General features: G+C 46.7%; 2 protein-coding genes across 17 annotated transcripts in view; both read left to right on the forward strand.

Moving 5' to 3' along the window:
• Hydin (HYDIN, axonemal central pair apparatus protein) overlaps nt 1-3,163 on the forward strand; it is a 343,286-nt gene extending 340,123 nt beyond the window's left edge. For 10 of the 11 annotated variants that reach the window (XM_030243552.1, XM_030243556.1, XM_030243554.1 and 7 more), the window contains 2 exons: nt 595-819; nt 2,485-3,162. In XM_030243552.1, the coding sequence (XP_030099412.1) occupies nt 595-819; nt 2,485-2,967 (708 nt within the window). In that variant the 3' untranslated portion in view covers nt 2,968-3,162. Of the gene's footprint in view, nt 1-594; nt 820-2,484 lie in introns of all 11 variants that reach the window. The other variant, NM_172916.2, reaches the window with a different exon arrangement.
• An 8,275-nt stretch (nt 3,164-11,438) lies between these two features.
• The window catches only part of Vac14 (Vac14 homolog (S. cerevisiae)), a 101,870-nt gene continuing 93,047 nt past the window's right edge, over nt 11,439-20,261 (forward strand). For 3 of the 6 annotated variants that reach the window (XR_003947268.1, XR_003947269.1, XM_006530918.3), the window contains exon 1: nt 11,439-11,903. Coding sequence is in view for 2 of the 6 variants with exons in the window: in XM_006530918.3 (XP_006530981.1) it covers nt 11,800-11,903 (104 nt within the window). In the remaining 4 variants the exon portion in view is untranslated. The remainder of the gene's footprint in view (nt 11,904-20,261) is intronic. The other 3 variants (NR_151675.1, NR_151674.1, NM_146216.3) reach the window with 1 other exon arrangement.

A 20,261-nucleotide genomic window follows, 5' to 3' on the forward strand; every position in this document is an offset into this window, starting at 1 on the left:
ATACCTACTCCAACAGGGCCACACCTTCTAATAGTGCCACTCCCTGGACCAAGCATATACAAACCATCACAACCCCTTTCTTTCCCTTACCATAGCAACACCTTTCATTACAATTTTACCTCCTCCTTTTTTGGCAGTGCATTTGAGTCATTCTCTCTGTGCTATTATAAAGAATGCCCTTTAGTTCTTGTTTAGTTTTATAAGAATAAGTGAAAGAGAATATTTCCCCTCCAGAAAAGATAGAGCCCAGAAAGCTTTTGTTCTGAGAATGCCTATATGCAAAGAAGGGGCTGGGTGACCTTTAACCTCCTGTTGCTTCCCATAAATGTGCTTCCCTAGGAAGGAGCCAATACCTGTTCCTTAGATTCAGATTTGGAATGGGAAAATAGTTGGAACAGAGAAAGCTAGAGAGAGATGAAAGGGAGCGAGAACAGGCTAACCTGGGCTGAAATTCTCCGGCTCAGGGTCAGCTTCAGTATTGTATGTGAAGCATCATTTTTGTCATCACCTGCTATGAGACCTCCGGTAGGTCAGTTGGTGGGAGAGGATGGGTCAAATCTCCAACATGACAAGAGCCTCCGTCTTCTCTTCCAGGGAACATTCTCATTTGAATTCCAGCCCCTGAAAGCTGGAGAACTATGCGGGAGACTGACCTTGCACAACAGTGACTTGGGTTACTACCAGTACGAGCTCGCTCTGAAGGCCTTGCCTGCACCTCCCGAGAAACCCGTCCACTTCCAGACCGTTCTTGGCAGCAGCCAGAGCATCTTAGCAAAGTTCACCAATTATACCCGGTTGAAGACAGAGTACTACTGCAAGGTGAGCAGTCTGTAGGGCGAGCAGGATGCAGGGTGAGCAGGATGCAGGGCAAGTGAGAGGACTGCAGAGTTAGTGGCCCTTCCCTTGCCAGAAGTCTGGGTTCAAAACTAGTGAGAGGCTGAGAACTGTGGTACATTCTTATAATTCCAGCTCACAGGAGGTGGCAGGAGGGGATCATGAATTTGAGACCATTCTAGACTTTATAGTGAGTTCTAGGTCAGTGCCTGGCCTATATAGAAGGGTGTCTCCAAGGGTTCAGAGATGTGAAACCCAGAGACAGCCAGACACTGTCATAGTGACCTTAATCTTAGAGAACTGAATCTTGCCTAGAAACAGATGGCCCCAGAACCTGGGCTCTTCTTCTGCAGACTGCCTGCTGTTAAGCTGGGGTTGAGGAGGGAAACTTTGCTTCCCACCTTGTGTTCGAGGGGCAATAAAGGAAGACAGTATCACTTGGCATCATGAATGTAGGCTGTGGGATCAGACATGAATTTGAATCCTGATCCATCACTCTGAACGAGTAATTTGCTTAATCTCCCTAAAACTATAAATGGAGATAATGGCCCTGTCTCAGTCATTTCCTGTTACTGTTACTATAAATGAAAACCACAGACTGGCTAATTTATAAAATGGTTAGAGAGAGAGAGAGAGAGAGAGAGAGAGAGAGATTTACTCAGCTCACGACTCTGGAAGCTGAGTGATCTAAGATCAGTGAACTGCATCTGGAAAGGACTTCTTGCTGGTGAGTGCTCCCCTAAGAGTCCCAAACTCATAAGGGGTGAATCTAAGTGGGGGAGGGGAGAGACGTGAAACAGGACTGGTTTTTATGAACAGATACATTCTCAAACCATTAGCCCAATCAATATGCACAATTCATGCAGGGATTCACTCATACAAGAGGCTGCCATCATGACCCATCTTCTCTAAGAGATCCCACATCTTTACTACCTCATCACAGAGATTAATTTTCAACATGAGTTTTAGTGATGACATTCAAACCATAGAAGCCTGTGACCCACAGCCTCACAGGGGTACTGTGAGCACTTAAGTGCATGTGTACATGATATAGATCTGCAAGGCCATCCCCTTAGCACATAGCCCATAGCAAGCATTCCATATACTTTGGCCATTATAGCAGTTAGAGTGTAAGATGGAAAATGGAAATAACAGCAAATGGGAGAGTTGGACTGTCACAGTCACTTGGGGACCCTGCTAAAGAACAAGTCCTACCCCAAATGCTTCTGGTCAGAGCATCTGGGACTCATGGACAATTAAAGGTGCTAGGGTACAAATGGCGCCTTTCAGTCCTGTTCAAGCCAGAATGCCCCATCTTCCACGGGAATGGAAGGAGAGAAAAACTAGATATGGAGAACAGTTTCAGTCCCCTCACTACCAGCAGCATTATCTCTGGCTATATGTCTTGAAGCACATCGTTAACGTCTCTTGGCCTCAGTTTCTTAGTAGCAAAGTTGGGGTCATGATGAGTAATACTTACCTGCAAAGACCTCAACCCCACAATGTATAGGACATTACATTGCAGCCTGCCTGCCTAGCCTCACACAAACGCAAGTTCTTTGCTATCTAAAAATGGAAGGACTCAGCTTGGGTTCCCCGATGGTCTCTTTAGGACCCTGTGTGAGTCAAGGTACTTTGTTTCCCTTTCAGACTGACTGTTCTGACTTCCACACAGAAAAAGTTATTAACGCAGCCCCAGGAGCCCAGGGTGGCACTGAAGTCAGCGTGGAAGTCTTCTTTGAGCCCAGCCATCTGGGTGAGACTAAAGGCATCCTGTGCCTATCGTCACTCATAGGTGGGGAATATATCATCCCACTCTTTGGAATTGCTCTGCCCCCCAAACCCCAAGGTCCCTTCCTAATCAGAGCCGGATACAACATCATCATCCCCTTCAAGAATGTCTTCTTGCATGCAACAAGCTTCTCCTTCATTGTGGAGAACCCAGCCTTCAGCATCCGGGCTGCAGAGACCGTGCGGCCCAAGAAGATCAACAACATCACAGTCTACTTTGAGGGGAACCCGTCGGGCAGTAAAACCCCGATCACCTCTAAGTTGATTGTCACCTGCCCTCAGTGTGAAGGCACCGAATCTGGAATCAAATGGGTTTATTATCTGAAGGGGATCACCCCTTAGGTGACAACTGTGTCAACTGGCGGCCTTCCACTCAGCCTATGAGCCATGCCTCATGCTGTCCCAACAAAGAATAGGGGAATTTTCCAAGGACTTTCTTGTATGTGTTTAGTTGTAAGAGAAGTGATTTCTATATTATATTTTACAAGCACAGATGTAAAATTTATGTTCCACATTAAAATTTATAGTGGCACACAACAGATCTACATTCAGGCTAAATGAATCACTGGCGGTCTCAACAGCTGTGCTCGCTCCCCCACACCTAAGCACGCTGAAGTGATCCCAGTTTGTAAGGAGACACGGGTAACCCCACTCGGGACCTTCACGCAGCACTAACAAGCGTCCAGAGCAAGGAGCGGCTGACTTTTCCTAAATGTCACCACCCCCAGATATAACTGTATTTCAATGTGATGCCTCTTTTTGCTCTCTCATAAAAGCCAAAGAAGTAGTGTCTTTGGAGTGATGAACAGGTCACACTAGGAGGGCTTATGGCCCACACTCTACCTCCCTTACTGTTGCTCTTGTGTTTTATATCATCAGCCTCCAGATCCCATGTCTATTGCCTGCAGGAGGTAAGTCCTCATTGGAATTTGGATCCTGGAGAATGCTAATGGAGACCCTCCCCTCTCCACCTCCTCCCCTCCCCAGATATGAATACAGCAGTCAGCTGGAGGACACTGGTTCTCAGCTCATCTGTCCACACCCACCTATCTAATTCTCACCCAAAACCTACCCTCCCCAAATTCTGATTGAACTGAGCTATTGAACATGGCTATCATATTATGTATATATATATATATATATATATATATATATATATATATATATATATCTTATATTCTTATACATATATACACATAAGATTGCAGGGTGAGAACAAGGACCATACAGCAAACATGTCCATTCATGTGTGTGACTTCATCTCAGTCACAAATCCTCTCCATGATAAGGACCTCCTTCGATTTTCTATGTTTGAAACTACCACTATGTCACATGCTCTTAGAGGGTGGCTGCCTAGGTGAGTGTCTTTCCTGTATGCTCCTCAGGAAGTTCCACCCACACAGAGATGTGGAGCATCTGCCTCATTCCAGAGGCCTAACTCCACATCCATCTCTTTCCCCCAGGGCCTCATAGAGTCTATTAATAGGACCACCAACCTGTGGGGGTCATGTATTAAATTAATATGATTAAACACTGGCCCTGGAGTAGATTTGCTTCTACAGACGCCTAACTCTCACCAAGTGTCCCAGCCTCCTCTGGCTTTTCTAATTCCAGGCAGCCCCCTGCAAGAGAGAGGGGATGTATGAAAACAGATGGCCACCGGGAATGAAGGCTCTAAAGAAGTGGATGTCCAAATGGTCCCTGGACCATCCCCAGAGGCAGCACCTGGGAAGTTACTAAAGAGCCAAATTCTTGCACTCCAGCATAGACTTGTTGAGTTAGAAACTGTGGGCTACAACCCAGCAATGTGTCTTTTAATAAGCCCAGTACTTATTATAGGCATGGAGGGGATAGTTTAGGGGTTCTCTTTGGTTGGTTGGTTGGTTGGTTGGTTGGTTGGGGTTCGCTTGCTTCAGCTCTTTTTTTTTTTTTTAAGATTTATTTATCCATTTAATGTATATGAGTACACTGTTGCTGTCTTCAGACACACCAGAAGAGGGCATCAGATCCTATTTCAGATGGTTGTGAGCCATCATGTGGTTGTTGGGAATTGAACTCAGGACCTCTGGAAGAGCAGTCAGTGCTCTTAACTGCTGAACCATCTCTCCAGCCCGTTTCGGCTCTTTTAACACGGGATCTCAACACATAGCTCAAGTCGGCTTTGAACTCCATTGCTCTTGCCTCAGCCTTGTGAGTGGATCACACTGTGTGATCACACTGTGTGATATCACACTGACTTAAATGGTGGGGCGTGTGTGTGCGTGTGCTTGTGTGTGTGTTTGCATTTACACATGAATGTGCATTTGTGTGTGTATATGCACTGGGGTCAGAGGAGAGCCTCAGCCCTTGCCTTCTACCTAAAGACAGGGCCTCTCTTGTTCACTTCCCCTTGTGCCAGGCCAGTGGCCCACGAGATACAGAGCTTCTCCTGTAATAGCTTCCCATCTCCCAGCATGGGCATGTTGGAATTGTCTCCAGTTTTTAGTTAGGTTCTTATATTCAAACTTAGATTGCCAGACTTGTGCAGCAAGTGATTTGCCCACTGAGGCATCTCCCAAGCGCTTAAAGTCAGGAAAAGGAACCTCCATTTTTTTTTTGTACCACCTCAAACTCTCAGCCAATACATGCTACACACAACGAGTGCCAAGCTAAGTTTTTCCTATAATGCTTTTAAACTATAGTTCATAAGCAATTCATTTCATAGCCAATAAAGATACTACTAATAGGGACCAGCAGGATGGCTCAACAGGTCTAACAGCCTGAATTCAATCCCAAGGACCCACATGAGAGAAGAGAGCTGACTCTTGAAAGTTGTCCTTTGTCTCCCACGTGTATCATGACATACATGCTATAGACACACATGCACATGTAATGTCATAAAATAATTTTTTAAAAGATACAAGTAATATGGATAAAGCCAAAACCTAGATGACAGATTTTTTTCCCCCAGTGGTTTCGTTGAGCAAAGGCCACACTAAGCAATCTGGAAGGATGTTGAAAATCAGTGAGCAGCTGCTATGACTGGCAGATACAGAGGCTCTATAAAGTCAGCAGTTTCCCAATCTTCCTTTCTGTCAGAATCTCTGGGGAGGACTTGCAAAACCAGATTGCTGGGGTGTTTCTTTGACACCCCAGCTGAAAATTGCTTTGTCTTTGAAGAAACCCCTTTGATTGGGGTACAACATCACCTGGGGCTTCTCAACTCATTATGACATCACTTGTACATGCAGCAGTGCAACTGCTACTAACAGTTGCTAGAGAACCATTCCAAAGCCTATAATGGCAAGCAGACAAAAATGGGGCTGCAAGACAAATCATCACAATGAGAAAGCAATGAACTTGCAGCCAGGCATATGAGTTACCCTGGAGCCTGGAAGAGTCAGAGTAGGGAGTGCTGGCCAGCAGGGTCAGAGAAGAGGAAGGCAGGCAGAGACTGCAAAAATGGCCCCAGACCTTCATTTCACAGTACCATGGCTAGTCCCGGTATGAATAAGTGGCCTTAATTACTCTACATTGCTAACATATCAGGGAAGTTTCTTTCTAGAAACTTCTGACCTAAAGGAAGGACAAAGCATTAGTTTGGCCTTTAAGGAGAAACTGGTTTCTTAGCAACCTGATTCAGAATGCAATATCAGGAGAAAAGAGCTCCTGCTGGTTGGAAAAGGGAAAATAAAATAAAATAAAACCCTATGCAGTTTCAAATATTAAAGGCCTTATCATATTGTGAATAGTGCGACCCTTGGGAAATTCAGTTCATATTTATGAAGGAGCCAATTCCAAAAAGCATAGAAACAGATGAAATATCCTAGTAGACATGGCTTCACTGGAAACAAACGCACCCTGGAGAAAACAGACCCAAAGCACCCCATTACCTTGGTTTAATTTTATCATTGCATGAACCATCATCCAGCCCTGACCGTGTAAACTTGCACAGCATTTTGGAATGTCCTTGACAAGTACTTAATTCAAGCTAAAAGGAGGAAGCTAGTAGAAAACATGTTTTCTTGGGGCATAAGTCCTTCTACATTGAGCCAAGCTTTTGCACCGGTTGGGAGTGGAGGGGCTCCTTCCTCCGTCCCTGGGTTGTGTTGGAAGAGGTTTTGGCACATGTAAGACCCTATTAGTAAGAAAGCACTGTCTTGGATTCCTGTTGGTTAATTTCTCCTCGACTTAATGAATTTTGGATTAGGCCCAGCATTTGTTTACTGTGGACACGTAATATATGACTGCCGGCCTAGAAGCTTAAATTAATCCAAGTTTATTCATTCTCAGTTTAGGTGGGTCAAGAGTCCACGCGGACTGGGCAGGGTTCTCAGTCCAGAGAGCCACAAGGCTAAATCAAGGACCCGCCTCATCTTCCTACAAAGACTGGAATAGGAAAATATATGCCTCGAAGTTTCCCTTGTGTGTTGTCAAAATTCATTTCCCTGTGCCTTTAGCTGGAACTACACTCTCTTGGCAACTGATGACAGGGGACTGCACTCAGCAGCTAGAGACCACTGTCATTACTGCCATCGGCTGTTCACAGCGTGATTCCCGTGGCCATCAGGAGAATCTTCAAACCACTTTGAGTTTTCATCGAATTATATCAGCCCCACCCACAATAGTCCCCCCCCTTTAATTCAGCATCTGCTACAGACATTTATTACACTCACAAAATCTCATCTGCTCCCCAACACAATAATTCTGTAGTTCATTATATTTAAAAGAATTTTCACATCCAAGGACTCTGCCTGTTACAGCCCTCCACTCACTGTGTCTTGGAACTATGGGCTGAAGCAGATGCTCTGCTTTCAAGATCATATAGTAAGGTTTACGTGTGTGCTTTTTGCTCGTTAAAAAAATCATACCATCTTGGGTCTAACAACAAATGCAGTACTCCTTGGACTCAATGGTAGGCTAGTCTTCCCTGTCCTAAGTTCTTGACTCTGGAAGTTTTTATGAATTTAGATACATCACCCTGTTAACTGCATCTTTAATCACTCCATAGTCATAATTCCCTCTCCCCTAATTTTATCACACTGATATAATATCTGTTCTCTACCATTTATTGTGACAATCCAAAGCAGCTGTTTTCCAGAGATTCCATCTAGACCTGCACCTGCACCTGCCCCTGCCTCTGCCCCTGCCCCTGACTCCCCCCCCCCCCCGCACCTGCCCCCATACCCGCACCTGCCCTCAGCAAATTTGGGGCTGCTATCTGTAACCCAGCCCTCCTGGTTACCAGAGCATAAACTTGCACTCTGACTCCCACATGGTGGGCTGGTAGCCACTGTCAGCATTGTGGGGCATCCACCAGAGAAGACTACTCGGACATCAGTTTAAGCCAAGTCTTCATTAGCTGGTCAGTGACTACACTGGGTGTTTGGGATCCCAGTGTAGCCCTGAGCCTTTCTCAGAATGAGCTTTTAAGTACAAAACCGACATCCTAGGTTGACATTCTTCAGTTAGCAAGAACAGTTAGGCAGAAGCAGAACTACAGAAGCCAAAAACAAGGTTAGTACATTTGGAGACTTTTCCAGAACTATGGATTTTGATGGATTAGGCCTTTGTTTTTATTTTGGCAGGTGGTGCTGTGTGAAAGCTGAGTTTTATGGCCTAAGTGGTACTTCCACCGTGGTATCAATTGTGACAAGGTCTAGGGGTCTGTTACAGTTAGTACCTGCAACTTTAGGAGATAATATCACTTTTTTTTTTGCTTTTTATTGATTTTTTTTTGTTAGTTTCACACCATGTACCCCAGTCTTACCCATCTCCCTGTTCCCTCATATCTGCCCTTCACCCTTGCACAAGATGAAAAACATACATCCCCCAAAAAAGCATAGAAAACATCTCATTGTGGAAACTGTACCATGCCACAGTGTGTCCCATAGTATATGCCTCTGTCCATACATCTTTATTTGCAAATGTTCACTATAATGAGTCTGGTTCAAGATCTCTGGCTTCTGTGACACCATCAATAATGGATCCTCATCAGGACTCCTCCCAGTCACCCCGTCGTTGCCCTGTGTCATGGAGTTCCTGTAGCTTTAGGACAGCAGGACTGGCCCTTTCATGCAGTCCAACCATTGGCAGATGATAAAGATTTTTGGGTGGGGCATCTCAGAGCCCTGGATCTGAGCCCTGTGGTAGCAGAGCTGGCCAGCCCACCAGCTCTCCCTTATCTGCACCAACAGGGCAAACTCCAGCACTGCTCTGGCCAGGCCAACCAATGCCACCATCAGCAGGAGACACGGTCAGCTCTCCTGCTGTCATGCCCTCAGGGCGGGGTCACCTACATGCATGCCTCCAGAACCAGCTCCATTGTGCCCAGTCAAGACACAGGGTCCTTGTGCTGCAGCTCGTGAGGAGCTGGGCTGGCTCTTCCACTCTCTCACCCTTGGGGCTGACTCACCCATGTCTTCAACATCAGGACCAGCTCCACTGTTTTGCCCAGGTACAGTGCAGGGCCCACTCTCACAAGTACTACAACTGGCAAGGGACAGGGCCATCTCACCTGCTCTACTACCACAGGTGATTGAGGAGTTGGGGGGCATCACCCCCACACCCATGCCATGGCAGAGTGATAGGGCCATCTCTCCTGAATTTGCACCCTCGGGCTGGCTTACCCACATCCCTTGACCAGGGCTAGCCCTACTATGCTGCCAAGGTGAGGCAGGGGGTGAAGTACGCTGCAGCTGGCCAGGGATAGGGCCAGGTCACCTGCTCTCATGACCCCAGATGGGCCAGCTCTTCCAGTTGCCAAGGGTGGCAAAGAGGCAAGGTCGGGGGAAGGTATCACGCTCCCTGAGCCACCTCACAGAGGACTGAAACAACTTTGGACACCAAACCAGGATCAAACCAGGATGAATAAGGAACTGCCATCTGTTTTGCCCCCCTGACTAAAAACAACACCAACAAGGTATCTTTCTGCCCATTGCCAAGGGGATGATAATACCACTTTTAAATGGCTAATATTTTAATATGTCTTAAGAAACATTTTAATCTTTCACTTCAGGGCACAAGCAAGGATGAGGTGAAAGTTTAAGATTTCTTTTAAAAGGAAATAGATTCGAGGGACCAGAGAGTTGGTTTAACCTGTAGGGTGTTAGCCACACATGCCCAAAGACCTGTCTTGAAATTCCTTGTACCCACTTAAACACCTGGTCAGGCGGAGCTTGTGGTCTCTAACTGTAGCACTGGGAGGTGAGGGAGGTGGAAACGGGCCAGTTAGGGCTCCCTGGTCAGCCCCCCAGCCAAATCCATGAGTTTCAGGTTCAGTGAAAGATCTCATTACAGAAAAGGTCGGGACTGGGCGTGTAGCTCAGTTAGGTGACTAGCATGCACAAAGCCTCCCACTCTGTCCTCAGCACCACATAAACCCAGTGTGGTAGCCCACGCCTGTCATCCCAGCAATAAGGAAGGTGGAGGCCTGAGGAACCTAACCTTTCAGTTATTATCTTATTAAGGTTTTTACTACTGTGATAAAAACACCAAAACCAAAAGTAACTTGGGGGAGGAAATGGTTCATTTCGCCATATAGCTTATATCGCTGAAGGAATTCAAAGTAAGAACATAGAGGCAGGAGCTGATGCAGAGGCCATGGAGGAATGCTACTTACCGGCTTTCTCCTTAAAGCTTGCTCAGCCTACTTTCTTATAGAATCCAGCAACCTCTGCCTAGTGTGGACCCACCCATGGTGGGCAGGACCCTCTCACATCAATCACTAATTAGGAAAATGCCTTACAGGCTCGCCTACAGCCCAATCTTAATGGAGGCATTTTCTCAATTGAGGCTTCCTCCTCTCAGATGATTCTAGCTTGTATCAAGTTGACATAAAAATTAGCCAGGACTTTTTTTTTTTAATCACTATGCATAGAGTCCAGCCTAGGACACATAAGACCTTGTCTCAATAAGGGTGGAAAAATAAGAGCAAAAGAGGACACCTTGCCCGGCATGGGGGCTCACGCCTTTAATCCCAGCACTTGGGAGGCAGAGACAGGAGGATTTCTGAGTTCAAGGCCAGCCTGGTCTTCCAGGACAGCCGGGGCTACACAGAGAAACCCTGTCTCGAAAAAACAAACAGACAGACAGACAAACAAAAAAAAAAAAAAAAAGAGGACACCTGACCTCGGATCTCCATACATATGTACACACACATCTGAGTAGCACATGTGTATTAAATACAATCTGAGGGTTTGACTCAGTTGGTAGACTTGACCAGACCCGGGGTTCCACGCCCAGCACCACATAAGATCAACTGTAGTGACGCTTGCCTGTAATCCCTGCACTCAGCAGATAAAGGCATGAGAATCGAGATTTCAAGGCTATCCTCAGCTATAGAGAGAGTTTGAGACCCTGTCTCTAAAATAATAATTGGATTAGAGGGGTGGCTCAGCAGACAAAGGCATCTGCCGCCAAACCTGGCGGACTGGAGCTCAATCCTGGGACCCCCACATGGTGAGTGGGTGGGGAGATCCGACTCCCTCCCAAGTTGCCCTATGGCCTCCAAAGGCGCTCGTTGGTGCATGCACACACGCAGAAATAAAATGTAAAATCAGACAGATGGTTAAGATATGGTGAAAATGGTGGAAACGTTGGCATACGCGAAAGTGACTGTTAAGTGACCAAAGAATTAATGCATAAATTAAATTTGAGTTAGGCTCCCTCTATAAACTGTTTCCAGAAGCCCCCCGCTCTGCGCAAAGCTCTGGCAGTGAGCCTGAAACGGCTCCCACCACCTGCTCTTCACTCTCAGCAAAAACCCGCACCGAAGCCAGCAGCAGGTGAAGAGTGGGGTGGATCCCTGACAAGTGTGGCCAATCCGCTGCAGCAAGCACGAGAGGGCGTGGCCTGGGGGGGCGGAACCTTCGGTCGGCGGAAGGCGGAAGTGCTCGCGGCGTCACGTGACCTGAGTAACATGGCCGCGGCCCAGTGAGCGTTGCCGGTTCCTGGCGGGAGCTGGTCGCGTGAGCCGTGGGGCGGACCGGGTCGCGCGTGGGAGAGCAGGGTCGGAGCAGGGGGACCCGAGGCGGCGCGTGGCGGCGGGACGAGGCAGGCGGGCCCTGGGCGGCATAGCCCATGAGCAGGCTCCGGTGTCCGCGCGGAGCCGCACACTCCCCCGGCCCTGGCACGGCCCAGGCAACCTCGGGCTAAGGTGTCTGGAGGCTCCCAGGCGCAGCGCGAGCTGCCACCATGAACCCAGAGAAGGATTTTGCGCCGCTCACTCCCAACATCGTAAGGGCCCTGAATGATAAACTCTACGAAAAGCGGAAGGTTGCAGCGCTGGAGATCGAGAAGTAAGAGCTCCTGGGACCCCGCCCTGGCTTTGCAGCGCCTAGCGGTTCTGCTTGCCCGCGGCGAGGGTTCGGTATTGACCTCTCCGGTTTCAGCTCTTAGCACATTGCTTTAGAGCGGGAAATCCAAGAGCCCTATCTTTGCTAGTCTTAACCTCCTGGTGCTCCCAGATAGCAGTGAAAATGAATTGACTTAAGGTATGTGCAGAACCTAGCGCAGTACCTGACACATTCAGTGTGGCCTCAGTCAAAAGCCAGCTAGATCGGAGAGTGGCCTCTCTGAGGAGGTGGAGAATTTGCTTATGGTGTCCCGCCTTCTCTTTGCAGCTTCTGAAGTGGCCAAGTGTAGAAATAGGTCAAAGCACGTGATCCAATGCTCAGAAGATTGTCAGGCCACCCTCCCTTGCAAGTGAAAATGGGAAGATTTGCCCTTCCCCGCTTCTGCAATAGTATACGTGTGTGTAATAGTGCACTGGTGTTTCCAGGTGTTCGAAATAGGGAATGTTTAATTCGGTAATGTTTTGCTGAGTATGTGAGAGAGCACGTGTTTTTCCCCCAGCCAAATCTTAGTAACAGTCAGTTGAGTAGGTGGTTTCAGAAGAGTAGAAAGCAGCAGCCTGTAAAACTAGAAAAACATTAGGAGTTAAGACATCCAACTTGGTAACAGCGGACCATATGTGTCTATGTAAATTTAAGTTAACCAGAGTAGTGACACAGGCTTGAGATTTGGCACTTGGAAGGCTCGGGCAGAAATACTGTACTCGTTTGAGATTAGCATTGGTCACGGGGCTAGATCCAGTCTCAACAACAACAACAAAGTAATGAATCAGTACAAATTGTAAATTCAGCACGTCAGTTTCACTACCCATAATCTGGGTGTTCAGGAGCCAACCACTACAGCTGCACAGTGCAGACTAGAGAACATTTCAGTCATTGTACAATGGTCACATGGCCAGCCCTAAGCTATGGAGTGGTGCTCACTCATTGACTAGGATAGACTCTTTACTCAAAGTTTTTTAACCTCGGTGCTGTTGATATTTGGGAAGCACAATACTTGGTTGTGATGGGCAGTTCTGTAGCTTGTGTGATTTTTTTTTTTTTTTTTAGTAGTACCTCTGCCCTTTACCCACTAGATGCCAGTAGTACTCCATCAGTTGTGACAACCCAAATTGTCATCAGACTTTGCCAAATGTCCCTTAAAGAATCAAAATCACACTAGTTGAGAACAATTGCTTTGCCCTAGACTAATGGCTTTGGGCTTAGGTAAGAAGACCCTTCCATTTGTTTGCAGTACTCACGCTAGCGGTTTCTTTCCTCAGCCGCCGCCTTTTTTTCCCCTCTTTTCTGTTTACTGCCTTGCATTGCAGTGCTTAGCACAGTTCTGTTGTCATGCCGAATAGTGTGACCCAAAGATAGTGTCTAGGTATGATTGTGTGTCCGTGAGTTCTGTTGGTTTTGTGAAGTTGCAGTGTATATTAGGTTTTCATTGCTGTATCAAACACTCGAGATTTAAATGGACAGGGTAGTATGTGGTCAGTTGGACCTGTAGCTTTTGGGCATGATGAAGCCCTTCAAGGGCACACACCAAAAGGAGCTCTCAATAAGCCTAACTCTCAAACTCTGTCAACTCCGAATGAACCAGACAGAGGGCTACCTACACCGTGCATACACGGGCCTTTGAGAAACGGTTAAGATTCAGACAGTGGCACACTGACACCAGTTTTTTGCCACCCACTCAGCGTCACAGAAGTATCTGCTTTTATCCTGGCTTGAGTCATCTGTTAGGTCCTTGAACAGAGGTGTTCACAGCATAGCTGCTTCCGGTCAGTCTGTGGAAGACTTCTCTGCAGGTGGTCGTGTAGGGGCTTAGTTGTTAACCCAGTTTGTTTTGTATTAGACATTGCCCTTGATTTGTAAAATTCAGAGAAAATTCCTAGGGTGGTAAGGGACTATGGCCTCCTTAAGAGAAAAAACATTTGATTTATCCTCTTCTCTTAACACAGTGAGTGCCTAGTGGCATTTGACACTTGTACACAGGAACAATAGTTTTGCAGTTTTGATAGGAGAGTAACATTGTAGCCTAAGGAACTTGCTTCTCAAAAGTGGCCTGCAGACAGCTACTGAAGAGAGACGCTGGCTTCATCCTTGTGTGAGTTAGAATTGGCCCTCGAACAAGATTCCTGCATGACTGTTGTACATGTTAAAGCTTGGCAAGTGCTAACTTCAAAGACCTTCTGTTCTGTGCATAGAATATTCGATATTTGCATATATTCTTCATCAGACTAACCCTTGGTCAAGTAGCCTATTAATCGGTCCCCACAGATACCCCATCAAAGAAAAGTTAGAGCATTGACTGTTGCGTGTGGCGTGTGACAGCTCGTGTGCTGCAAAAGTGAACATGCTTGCCCTGTTCTTAGTTGAGCGAACCCCTCCAAGACGCCTGTTCTTAGTTAAGAGGCCACATGGAGTGTTGGTGTTGAGCACTAAAGCCTGGGAGCTGGGATTCCAGCTCCTCCTAGTCGCTAGTGAGGTGCGCCTGAGCAAGCTAATTAACCCCAGTGTCCTCATCCACAGACTAACAACAGTATTCACTGGGGCCTGGTGTGCGTTTTATTCCGGGAGCTAATGCAGACGTGGCTAATGCAGCCCTAGACACATCGCAACTGTTATGTAATGTGCAAACAGCTGTTACATAATTATTTTTAAATATTTATAATTGTTTTATATCAGTACTTCTCTTGACACTCTTTGGTTATCAGAATAATGGCCTCCTAAAGATATCTTAATCCCTGGAACCTGTGAATGTTTGAATTTAAGATAGCAGGTATGAGCTTGAGGAGATGGCTCAGTGGGAATATTAGTTATTTTTCTGTTGCTACAGTAAAAGCCCATAAGCCACAATCAACTTATGGAGGAAAAGAGTTGTCTTAGTTTATGGTTTCAGAGAGCAAGCCCATATTGGCAGTGGATGCACAGCAGCCCTCAGCTTAGAAGAAGCCGAGAGCTCATTTCTGTCCACTCACTTATATAAAGCAGAAGAGCAAACTGCAAGTGGGGGGAGACTGTGTCTTCCTCCAGTGACATGCTTCCGCCAGCAACACTCCATCCCCTAAAGGTTCCAGAGCTTCCTCCCAAACAGTGCCACCAGTTGGCAACCAAATGTTTTCGGTATGCAAGCTTATGGGAGATGTTTCGCATTCAAATATCCTCGCTACACCAGCATGAGAACCTGAATTTGGATCCCCAGGCTCATATGTAAAACCTGGGCTTGGCAGCCTGCACCTAGAAATCCAAGTGCCTGGACTTAAGTCAGTCATTGTAACTAAACAGTGAAGTGCAGGTTCAGTGAGAAACCCTGTCTCAAAAAGTAAAGTTCTACTTACCTTTCCTGTGGAGGAGACAGGTGTTGGCTTCTGGCCTGCACATGCACTCATGTACACAAGTACAGCTGCGCAGGCTCCTACTCTACATCACAGAGACAAAGAAGGGAGAAGCATAGCAGGTACAAAGTTGCTAATCGGGTGATTTTATTTATTTTTATTTTTTTTAAAGTTCATATTATTTATTTAGAATTTAATTGCATCATGCTGTGGACTTATATAGAAAAAAAATGATGAAACTGATAGACCAATCGTTTCCAAAGAGTTTTCTTTTAAAAAAATTATGCTCATTAAGTAGAACTTAGGCATTCAATTCTTGTAATCTATAAAATCTAATTTCCCAGGTGACCTGTTTTTATATCGGGTGATTTTAAAATGGGAGATTAGCCTAGATTACCCAGGTGGACCTGGTGTAGCCCTAAGCATCCTTTAGTGTGAAAGAGGGAAGCAAGGAGAGTATCAGAGTCTCCAGCAGCCATCATTACATTAGCCTTGAAGTTGTAAGGAGCAGCTAGTAAGAGAATGTGGGCATCATCTGTAAGCTGGCAAGGTTTTCCTGCTCTCCAGGAAAACCAACCTTTCTAATGCAGTTCCTCATGTTGTAGCAACCCCAACCATAAAATTGTTTCATTGCTACTTCATAACAGTAAGTTTGACTGTTATGAATCATAATGTAAGTGTCTGATGTGCAGGTTATCTGATATGCAACCCCCAAAGGCCTGTCCACTCACACTGCTGTACAGCTTCCAAATTACAGCAACTTGCTCACACCCTGATTAGTTCAGTAAGGCCCATAAGTTGTGTCCTAAGCCTCTAAGTTTGTGGCCATTTGTAACAGGAGCCAGTAGAAAACTGGTACAACTCTGGGAGAGACTAGTGATAAACTCTGAGTGGTACAATGTTTGTCTAGAACTCCAGACCACTCTGTTGTTCTAGATCTGCTGCCTGTCTGAGGCCTTGAGCTCTGTGGAAGCAGGAACTCAGCTTCATACCATGCTGTCTCTTAGTAAGAGGCTGAAGGCCTGGCTGACAGTAGCTTGTCTCTGGCTTTCCCAAACCAAGCAGGAAGCCCTCAGCCTCATAGACAGCTGAGCCTAGTCGTCAGAGTGAGATATGATTAGGAGCCCATTTAAGTACACCTCCAGTGAATAAGATTCAAATCTCAGAGGCAGAACAGGAGTGTGCTTTGTGGTTTTCAAGGAGGCTGGTGTCTCAGGCTTCCTTAGTTCTGGCTGGAACTCCCCATTGGGTGGAGAAAAGCTGAGGGATATTAAGTGTATTGTGAGCTTTTCTCAACCCCTGTTACGTGCAGTCTGCCCCTGCTGCTCTAACAAAATACCACAAGCTAGTGGCTTCAGTAATATCCATTTATTGCTCACAGTTCTAGGGGCCTGCCTGGCCTTTTCATAGGTATTTGCAGGGAGGTGGGGGGTGGGGGAAGGGTGTGGCTAGCGCCTCATCATGTGAGTATGGAGCCTAAAGGGTACTCAGTCACTATGATCATGAGTATGTAAAGTTCCATCTGCCCCATCCCCTGGGGTAGAAGTGGGATGCAGAGGGATGGAGAGAAGCATCCCTGTGGTTAGCCATTGTTTACCCACCCTGCCTCTCACTGCCCTATGAAGCAGATGATGCTAACCCATTTCACAGAAGAGGAAGTGGAGACCTCTTAAATCATCTTTCCAAGATTTACAGCTGGGTGTATCTGTCCTAAAGGGCATCCCCACTAGCTGGGTATGTTAACCCTATCTCCAGACAAGAAACCCCACTCCTGTTAGTGGGTTCCCCGACCCAAAGTGGGGGGAAATGTGTGTATAATGAATTTCATCCTTGGACATCTCTGTAGTGATATTAGTTGCTGCTTTCAGTTCTACAAAGCCATCTTCTCATACGACAGCCAGTACTGCATTTGGTATTCCTGTGGGAAGTAAGATGTCTTATAGTTATTGCAGGTCCTCAGATGCTAAATGTCCAAGGAAAGGCATGTGTGGTTCCACTCTGCTAGCATGGTGTGACCACCTCTAATAGTACACGTGGAGTGCCCGCTGGGCACTAGACCTGAAGAACTTTCTGCCACTGCCTCTGTCAGCATGGTGCCACAATTTCACAAAGGCGAAGGCACTCAAGATTTTTCCTTGATTGGTGGTTTAGTCCCTCAGAGCTCTGGGGTGTCTGGTTGGTTAATATTGCTGTTCTTCCTATGGGGTTGTAAACCCCTTCAGCCCCTTCAGTCCTTTCTCTAAGTCCTCCATTGGGGATCCCGTGCTCAGTCCAATGGTTGGCTGTGAGCATCAGCCTCTGTATTTGTCAGGCTCTGGCAGAGCCTCTCAGGAGACAACTATATCAGGCTCCTGTCTGCAAGCACTTCTTGGCATCCACAGTAGTGTCTGGGTTTGGTGTCTGAATATGGGATGGATCCCCATGTGGGGCAGTCTCTGGATGGCCTTTCCTCAGGCTATGCTCCACACTTTGTCTCTGTATTTCCTCCCATGAGTATTTTGTTCTCCCTTCTCAGAAGGACTAAAGCATCTACACTTTGGTCCTCCTTCATGAGCTTCATGTGGTCTGTGAATTGTATCTTGAGTATTCCGAGCTTCTGGGCTAATATCCACTTATCAGTGAGTGCATACCATGTGTGTTCTTTTGTGACTGGGTTACCTCACTCAGGATGATATCTTCTAGTTCCATCCATTTGCCTAAGAATTTCTTGAAGTCATCATTTTTAATAGCTGAGTAGTACTCCATGCACTTGGAATTCTAAAAGCCTATCAATGTGGTGCCCTTTGAGAACCCAGGCAAAGTTAGGTACCAGAGCTCTGAGTGCTACTCACATAATTGGAGTTCCTGGGCATGGCCTAGAGTGGTTTGAGGCAATTTGTGGAGTTTGGAGTTTGGGCTCAGTCCTGCTGTTCATAAGCAGATTGCTTAGACCTGGGGTCAGAGGCTGGTGCTTGCTACGTTCTGCCTACAGACTGTTCTGGTCTGAATCTCAGAGCAAGTTCACGATGAAATTTGAGTTTCTGTAGAGTTATGGCTGGGGGTGCCACATTCCTGTTCAACAAGAGCCAACCCCTCCCCACCATCCTGCTGGCATGCTCACCAAGGCTTCCCACACCAGTACCCCCACTGGCTTTGTTTGACTCCCCTGTCTACCCACTGTGAAGATTGCCTTTTGTTTTTGTTTTTTCGAAACAGGGTTACTCTGTGTAGCTCTGACTGTCCTGGAACTCATTCTGTAGACCAGGCTGGCCTCAAACTTAGAGATCTGCCTGCCTCTGCTTCCCAAGTGCTGGGATTAAAAGTGTGCACTCTTGCCACCCAGCAAAGATTACATGTATGACTTCTGGTTGAATGTCTCTGTGCCTTGGCTTACTGTTTATTTATTTATTTATTTTTAATGTGCCTTGAAAACATTATGCTGGGTGAGAGAAGCAGGCAGCTATGAAAGGCCAGAAGTACTGTGTCTCTAGCGACAGCAGATTGTGGTTGCCAGAGGTTGAGAAGAAAAAGCTAGAGATGGAGTGACAGCTCAGAGGCACAGGGTTTCTTTAGAGCTTATGGAAATGCCTTAAAGTGATGGAGCTCTACAAGTCTACACGTGATAAAAATCACTGGGCTGTGTACTTGCAAGTAAGACTGGCGGCTTGTAGATCATATCTCATCTTTGAAAGTAAGAAGATAGACGGTACATCATTGGGAGAGGGCACTTACTAATGGTCACAGTTGTCACCTACAGTCAGGTCCCCTTTTGTCCCAGCCATAGCCAGTGAGTGCTCAGTATGGTTTTTGGTTAGGGAGCAATATCAGACTTTTTGTTTATTATGTGAATGAGTGTTTCCCCTGCATGTCTGCACCGTGTGTGTGTAGTGCCCATGGAGGCCATAAGATAGCCTGGAACTGGAGTTACAGTTGTGTGCTGCCATTTGAGTATGGGACTCTAACCCATGTCCTCCGGAAGAGCAGCAACTGCTCTTAACTGCTGAGCCATCCCTCCAGCCCTTAGGTTTCTTTAATGCAATATTTTTATTCCTTGATAATGTCATGCATGTGTACCATGTATTTTTACTCTACTCATCCCTGGCTTTGTCCCCTAACTCAGTGTGTGTTCTGTGAGTTAAATCCCAGGCCTTGTCAGAAGACAGTTGGCCTGGCCTCAGAGGCCTGTGCTCATTTCCATTCAGTTTTCTGGTGATGTGTGAGCAAATGGAAACCAACTTACTCTGGCACTCGGTGGAGCAGATGGAGACATACTTACCCAGATTCTCTTTGGGAAATCACTGCATGGATGTGCCATCTGAATACGGATGTCAGTCACAGGGGGAGCTGAGACAGAGAATTGTATTTGCCCCAGGCATAGGCTGCAAGCTTCACAACAAAGGCATGAGTGTCAGCTCTGGCTTACCTTTCTCCTCCTCGGAGCCAGAGGGAGCCAGGCTCCTCAGCCAGCGTGCTGAGTGAGCAGTGTCTTGGTGGCGTGCGTAGAGCGCATTATCTCCTGGTTCTGACTTGAGCACCTGCAGTGCAGAATATGTGCTACTCCTTATCCAATTCTCTTTTTAAAAGTGAAGTCCTTGTGATTCTTTCCCAAAGCTGTGTGGCCTTGGGTTGCTTAGCTTCTTCATCTGTAAACTAGAGTAAGTGCCAGACTGGGCGGCAGCTTTTAGGTTTCAGTTTGAGTACCCATTATCTTAGGATTATCATTTGCTGTGGTGAAACACCATGGCCAAAGCAGCTTGGGGAGGAAAGGGTTTATTTGGCTTAGTTTCCACGTCACTGTTTGTCGTCAAAAGAAGTAAGAACAGGAACTCAAACAGGGCAGGAACCTGGAGCTGACTCAGACCATGGAGGGGTGCTGCATACAGGATTGCTCCTAGGGGCTTGTTCAGCCTGCTTTGTTCTAGTACCCAGGACCACCAGGGGTGGGGTGGGGCGTCCCCACCCACAATGGGCTGGTCCCTTTCTGCCTGATCATCTGAAGGTA

Source organism: Mus musculus, chromosome 8 (genome assembly GCF_000001635.26).
Source record: "Mus musculus strain C57BL/6J chromosome 8, GRCm38.p6 C57BL/6J".
NCBI lineage: Eukaryota > Metazoa > Chordata > Mammalia > Rodentia > Muridae > Mus > Mus musculus.